The 7,774-nt window shown below is 37.1% G+C and overlaps 1 protein-coding gene across 1 annotated transcript in view; it reads right to left on the reverse strand.

Annotated features, from left to right (window-relative positions):
* The window catches only part of LOC101637175 (ATP-binding cassette sub-family A member 3-like), a 40,337-nt gene that overhangs the window by 21,989 nt on the left and 10,574 nt on the right, over positions 1 to 7,774 (reverse strand). The window contains exons 9-14 of the mRNA XM_004691723.1: positions 7,102 to 7,280; positions 6,242 to 6,376; positions 4,687 to 4,816; positions 2,075 to 2,229; positions 1,685 to 1,840; positions 1,116 to 1,326 (exon numbers count right to left, since the gene is read on the reverse strand). Coding sequence (XP_004691780.1) covers positions 1,116 to 1,326; positions 1,685 to 1,840; positions 2,075 to 2,229; positions 4,687 to 4,816; positions 6,242 to 6,376; positions 7,102 to 7,280 — 966 coding nt within the window. The remainder of the gene's footprint in view (positions 1 to 1,115; positions 1,327 to 1,684; positions 1,841 to 2,074; positions 2,230 to 4,686; positions 4,817 to 6,241; positions 6,377 to 7,101; positions 7,281 to 7,774) is intronic.

Consider the following 7,774-nt stretch of genomic DNA (forward strand, 5'->3'; position numbering starts at 1 on the left):
GGGCAGGCAGGAATCAAACTCATGTCGAAGTGGCTTTAGCTTCTTAGTGCTGTGCTTTAACCCGCTGTGTCACCAGGGAGGGCCTCATCAATCTTTTTAATGTTAACATTCTAGTCGTTTTAAAAAGTGTACCAATGGGAATTTTAAATTCAGATATAACTGACCTGTAACATTAATGTTTATATATGTACACATGGTGAAAGCTCATCACAGTAAGGTGAAAGCTCATCACCACACATATTGCCTGTGATGAGAACTTTTAAGTACTATCCTTAACAACTTTCACATTTACAATACAGTATTTTAACTATAGTTACTAGCCTATATATTTTATCTCTAGGACTTATTTTATAACTGAAAATTTGTATCTTTTAATTACCTCTACCCACTCTTCCACTATTCTCACCTCTGGGAAGACCCAATCTATGCTCTGTATCTGTAGGATTTTTCTTTTTCTTATTTTTTAGACTTTACATGTGAGTTCCACAGGTACTTGTCTTTCTCTGTATTTCATTTAGCATAACGCCCCCAAAGTCCATCAGTGTCATTGCTTATGGAAATAGTTCCTTCCTTTTTATAGCTGAGTAATATTCCAATGATAAAAATAACACCAAATTTCCTTTAATGATCCATTCATTTTTTGTGGACATCGAGGTTGTTCTATGTCTTGGTTAGTGTAAATAATGCAGGAATGAATAAGAAGTTTCAGATATTTTTCCAAGTTAGTGTTTTCATCTTCTTCAGATAAATAACCAAAATTTGAACTGGTAGATCATATAATAGTTCTAGTTTTTGTATTTTGAAGGAATTTAACATAGTGACTACATCAATTTTTACTCTTTCCTTCACTGTTTGTACAGGGTTACCTTTTCTCTACATCCTAGCCAGTTGTTATGTTACTTCTTGTCCATGTGCTAGAACTAAAATATAACCATTGTTTCTAAGGGCTCATGGTCAAACCTTAATAAGACAGAAAGAATCACTGAAGTTTTACCTAGATAAAAATTGTTAAAAAGTTTTGTTAGAAAAATTTTATCAGGACATCAATATCCATGAGGATTATGTTAGAACACTACTAGTCCTTCACTATCCAAAAAATGATCAAAGAGAGAGACCATATATCTTTTTCAGGAAGACTGCAGAGCCACAGCATTGCAGGGACCCATTGACCATGATGGCAATGCGGTCACCCAGGATGTCAGCTTCGTCCATGTGGTGGGTGGTTAGTAAGATGGTCCGATCCTGCTTATAAGTCTGCAGGAGATTCCAGGTGGTCTTCCTGGAGAGTGGATCCATGCCAGATGTTGGCTCATCGAGTATCACCACCTAAAGGCCAGAAGAGCAATTCCATGATCACAGGAAAAGAATTATGGGCTAAGATCACTAAGGTCTTACCAGTCAGGGGTTTGCTCTGGTTTTGTGTCCCAATTAATCTAAAAAATAATTTTAGACTAAAAGTGAGTTAGGAATGCTGGGATAATTCCAAACCTGTTATCATTTTATATATACTAGGTTGATAATGTGAATGTGATCTGTAATTTCATTGAGGAGGTTCCTTTTGGAGTGTTCATCTATTTCAGCTCTCAGATTTGCCAGCTGACTAAATTTTTAGACCAGTTGTAGTGAAGATCCATTTTTATATTTCATTGAAACATCTAGACAATAAAATTTTCATCCTTTTTACCTTGGAGCCCCCAATAAGTGCTATAATGATGGAAAGTCTGCGCTTCATTCCTCCACTCAGTGTGCTTGAAAATTCATTTCTCTTTTCTAGCAGGTTAAAAGTTGTCAGCATATGTTCGATTTCCGTAGAACGCTTCTTTTGAGGTATCTCTTTTATCTGGAAAGAGGAATCAATGTTTATATGGTACTTCCAAGTTCATCTTCAAAAACATTTTCTATTGGCTTACCTATATATAAATCAACTATGTATAATGTAATTTTCCCTTTTCCTGTTTAAGGAGAATTCATCAAAAATCAATCTGTGAACAACCTCAGAGTAAGGATATGATAGTTGGTAATCTACTTGAAGTATACCAACCTAATGGGGAAAAGGAACGTATCTTTGGCTCACCACACAATAGAAATAAAGGTGTTCCAAAACTGTCAAATGATTAAAAAACAAGTCCTTTTGGGGACATATGCCTATGTTTTTCCTAATTTGGTTCATCTGCCTTGAGGTGTCATATCCATTAACATAGGCTTGTCCACTGGTAGCAGGATAGAGACCTAGAACCAAGCAGATGACATAACAGAAGCTTAGCTTTCATGAGGAACATGCCAACGAACGGTTAATTGACACCACAGTCAAAATATTTCTACATTATGCATTGGAATTAGCAGTAGGAAATATCAGTTGTTGTCTTTGGAATGTTAAGACTAGATGGATTATAGTCTGTTTTTTGTTGTTTAATGGTATAGTCTAATTTCAATGAGTCTGAGTAAAAGTAACTCAGATAATAAAGACACTAAAAAGCTGTATTAGAACATTCCAGCAATGCCATCACCATTTGATATTTATAAATTATTATAATTTAACAGTCACTGTAAATTGTGCACTATCGACTGTTTTAAAACTTGAAAAATTTAGACAATAAAACTTTCATCCTTGAAGAATTTAAATTCGAGTTAGGGGAAGTAACACACAGTAATCTAAGAGAGCATCAAAATACATTATATTTATCCACAGCTATAATGATTGGTTAAGTTTAATGGGAAAAATATTACTTTGACCCCATATTTCCAAGAGGATAAACGTGTTCGAGGGTGTGCAACCCACCATGATGGGACTCTGTGTCCCCAACTACCATTATTGTCCCAAGGCCACTCATTACCACATTGCAGAGTTTCCACCTTTAACAATGAAATGTAATCTTATAATAACCACTTTAATATTTCTTTCAAGGCTATCATGATGATGTATTTATTTTTGGTGTGTTCCTTATCTCTTTTCCAATCTTGAATAACAGTGTGGCTAAAGTATCTAGGCTGGAAATCTTTTTCTTTAAGGACTTAATGTATTTCTTTCCACTCCCATCTTGCCTGTAAGGTTTCCAAGAAGTCTTGGATTGCCTACAACTGCTCCCGTATATGTAACTCTCTTTTCTTTGGATGCTTTTAGTATTCTTTCTTTGTCATTAGTTTTCATTAGCAGTTTGCTAATGTCTGAGATTGTGTCTGTTGGGTGTTATTTAGTTTGGAGCTCCTTGGTTCTCCTGGATCAGGATATCTTGATTCCATTCTCAGATTAGGGAGGTTTTCAGTTCTTTCTTTAAATTAATTTTCTATGGTGAAAATAAATTTTCTAAGATGGAGGATTATAGGTCTTTTGGTGATGAGTATGGTGTTATATATCTGAAGAGAGGTGAACTACACCCTCAGATCATAGTGTTGTAAGCCATTGTTACCTCAGTACAAATAACACAGTTTCAAGAAAACCAGAACACAAAAACATGGTTTTCTCTTTTGTTTTCTTCCGGGGCTGCTATGATACAATGTTATTTCTCTTTAAATTATCCCAAGTAGCTCCTAACACCGTTTTCATTCTTCTATTTTCTCCTTGTGAGTCTATTTGAGTGTTTTCCACCACTGTTCAAACTTGCTGATTCTATCAGCAACCAGTACTTATCTATTATTGAAGTCCTCTATTGCATTTTTCAGTTATGGTATAACATTAGGACTATTACTTGTTTGAAACATATGTTTTTTTTTTTTTTTCCAAAGATTGGTTTATTAATGCACACAGAACTTCGGTACAGGCCAGAGGTGCAGGGGTAGCGAGAGGATTCACCAGAGACAGAGCAGGGAGCAGAATAGGCAGATGAAGTACACTGCTGAGGGGAGCAGCGGGCAGGTCAGGAGAGGTCTGCTGTGCCATGTGGGTCACCTCCAGGGCAGGCGGGGATCAAACTCATGCTGAAGTGGCTTTAGCTTCTTAGTGCTGTGCTTTAACCGGCTGCGCCACCAGGGAGGGCCCACATATGTGTATTTTATCTATCTTTACTGTATCTTATTTCTCTATTCCTGCTTTTGTTCATCCATTGGTTTTCTCATTTTGACACAAGGTTATAACTGTTACTTTAAACTTCTCATTAGGCAAGTTATCCACTGCTGTTGCATTAATACCTCTGTTCTTTTCCAAGCACTCACTGATTAAGACTCTTTGCTTTTATGAACATGGAAGGCATGAGCCCTTAGAAATAGCAATATGGACTTTTCCTTTAACAATCTGGGGTCCCTGGGCATCCCTTGGTTTTTCTTACTATCAGTTTTAGTTCCCTGTGGTTTTACCCAATATCAGTTCTACCTTCAAGTCCCTTTATTGAGTTCTCCACTTCGGTTATCGTACTTTCGAATACCAGAATTCCCATTTGGTTCTTTATAATTAGTGTCTCCTTATTGATAGTATCTACTCTAATCAGTTTCATGCCTTTCTATTTCTTTAAAAAGGATTCCCTTTAGTTCTCTGACCAAATTTCTGTGATGTTTTACTAAAATCTGACATTAGGCATCTCTCACAGGAAATTTCTCTGCCTGATTTCCCCTAGTATGAAACGCAAACTTTCTTCTTTCCTTCGCATGTCTCATAACGTTTGTTGAAAACTGGGTGTTTTACGATGCATTCTAGCACTGTTAATAGTAACAACGAATACAATGCTTGTATGAGGATACTGCCTGAACCCATACCTGAGAGAATGGATATAGTAGTGGATTTTCCTGCCCCATTATGCCCTAGGAGTACAGTGATTTGTCCTTCATATACATTCAAAGACAAGTCCTTCACTGCTACCTTTGTAGCATTCTGTACTTGGAATACCTGTAGGGGACATACGAACACATGTCAGCTTTTAATCTGTCACTGTCACTTTGGGGCAGTGAGCACTCCTGTCAACTATTTATAGAAGAATCAACACGACATAATCAACATCATCATCAAATGTAAGAAGGATGAAAATGTAAAAAGAAAAACCTATGTTAAGGTGGATTTAGCAGACCTACAATGTATAACAATATCAACCTCACAATGAGTTTGACTCTATGTAAGCTGACCTTGTGCCTCTCAGGTTTTGCTAGAGAGGGCAGCCAGCAACGACATGGCCATGTTTTCAGAGAGTTTCACTGAGTAACCTGTTGAAGTGTTTCCCTTCCCACCCTACCCCTTAATTATATAATCACCGTACTTATTTTTCTAATGGCACTTACTGTTCTATCTGGACGGTTTATTTAATTACTAATACACATTTATTCACATTAGTATGTAAGTTCTTTCAGAGTGTGGGTCTTATTTAGCTTTTCACCACTGTATCCGAGAGACAGCAATGTAAGAATGAAAAGGTGAAAAAGTAAGAACGTCAGACAGAGTGTAATTGGTTATTCCAGGCATTCTTATGAGTCAGGATATGAAAGTCTGAGTGGAACACTAGGAGAGTGTGCATGAAGTGGCTCTCTGAGGCAATCTGGCAGGAAAAGTGTAAGGAGACAGATGGAGGGAAACGGGGCAAACTGAGATGGGGAAATGGTGGCAGCTCATGAGTTGCTTGAATCACTCCCACCGAGGCCCAATTCATACTCGATGTTGCTAATATTCACAAAATTATTTGATGTGAATGGATTTCTGGAGGACCCATGGCAAAGACTGAGTTTTCACTGGGATTGAGGTAACCATACAGGCAACAGCATATAACAGTGGAGACAGAGAGGGCCACAGAATATGAACATCTCCAAAACTGGCTAACTTTACACTGAGCTTTGATTTTCCTTGAAGCTGTGAGTAAGCAAGAGAATGAGAATCAGGGGGAAAGCAAATGAATGTGAAAAAATACCTTGGTTACCTGAATACTACACTCCTGTAGTTAATAGAAAAAGCTCCGCTTTGATGAATGCCTGCACAGAGGATGTTACAAATAAATAAATGCAAAACATTGCGAAAAGAAATTAATGTCTCGATAGCCAAACCATCAGATCAACTAGAAGTGACTTTTCAAAATGAAAGCATTTGTAGAAGACACCATTACAGTTTATAGAAAACCTGATTCTATTCTGGAGAAAGAAGAAAGATGGAATTTTTTTATCATATATTATGCAAATTTCATTTTGATCTTTCTCAAATGAAGTAAACAGGATGGCTATAACCTTTAATTAGCATGTGGTCTTTTATCTTGATATTTCCAGTAACAAATACATATAATGAACTGTACATGAAATTTCAGTCTAATCAGGAAAGAGAGATATGAAACAATACCTTGTGCAGATGGTTGATCTGGATACCTGCCAGCAAATGAGTAGGTTCAGCTTCAAGATACTTGTTGTCAACTGTCTCATCAAATTCCTTTGCTTCATTTTTTCCTGCAGGTGTATCCCCAAACCAGTGAGAGCGCTACAAAGGCAATAAAAAACGGAATCACTGCAATGGCACTGAGAAACAACACGACAGAAAATATTTAGTCTTTATTCTTTGCACAGAGATGGACCACTGAAAGTTTCTTGGGATTAACTGTTAGAGCTAATTGGTTCTTATTTGAATCTTCAAGGCATAAAAGACTGCTCTATCAAAATCATTATTGTTCCAGAAGAGCAAAGGAAAATCACTCCCAAATGAGGTTCGGACAAATAATAGTGTATCACTCCGTCTGAGTAATAATCAAGGAAAATATTGAGAAGGGGAGGAGGATGTACAAGCTCCCCAGTTTGCCATGGTCTGACTCTAACAGATCTGGCAAACAAAGAAAATAAAGCTGTTTGTGGGTGCTCACACTAAGACTAAACTTTCTCTTGGTAGCATTTATGGATGTACCTTGCTTACTTCTTGATACTGGAGTTCAAGCCTCAATGAAACACTTGTTTGCAAAAGTGACAGGTTCTTCACAATTTGTAAAGTTTGGGGTTGCAGCCCATGACCTACAGACTACGGATACTTACATGTTGGATATTTAAAAGTGTATGAGGCAAAGGCTAGCAAATTAGCATGAATAGAGTGATTAGAATGATCCAATCACCTGCTCTACTGATTAAATTTAGTGTAAAATTAACTCATGAAGACTTCATAGAAATCAAGCAGTGAACGCTGTTGCTTCTCTCCATAATAGAAGCATTACAACTCACCAGCAAGAAGAAGTTCCATGGTTTGGGCACACCATACTCTCCAGGAAACACAGCTTCGATATACCAGGCCACAAAGCCATACAAGATAGCATCTAATAAAAACATCCCCAGTATATAGGCAAAGACAAAGCTATCCCTCCTGGTTGGTGAGAAGATGTTACTCCATTTGAGTCCAATTTCTAAGAGGTAACAGGAGACATTTAATTTAGTGGCCTAATGAGCCTAAAACAGCTCTCTTTCTGCATTACAATTAAAGGGAAGAAAATAATGTGTCAATATTCTCTGGAGTTCACTACTATACTCAGCTACTTTTTTATACTATTAAGTGTACTTAGGATATATGAGCAAGTAACCATGTAAGATGCCTCCTACTATTTCACAAACAAATAATAACTAATGAAACAAAATAAAAGATAGTAATAATTCAGCAAAATACTTAAAGGAAAAAATAAGCAGCTCAATGGGCTAATGCAATGACTCCTCTCTCTCCACCCCTCCTCATGCTACCTATTCAATGGAATATACAATTTTATAAAACAGACCTGTTTCACTAAGCTGCAGGGGGCAACTCCAGATGGGGTAGGGACACCCCATCTGGATGTGCAGTAATTCTTTTTGAAAGACATTGGACTATAGCTGGAGGTATAAAGCAGCATATATATATATATATATA

The sequence above is a fragment of the Condylura cristata genome, unplaced genomic scaffold, assembly GCF_000260355.1.
Source record: "Condylura cristata isolate star-nosed mole 26May11 unplaced genomic scaffold, ConCri1.0 scaffold00032, whole genome shotgun sequence".
NCBI classification, from domain to species: domain Eukaryota; kingdom Metazoa; phylum Chordata; class Mammalia; order Eulipotyphla; family Talpidae; genus Condylura; species Condylura cristata.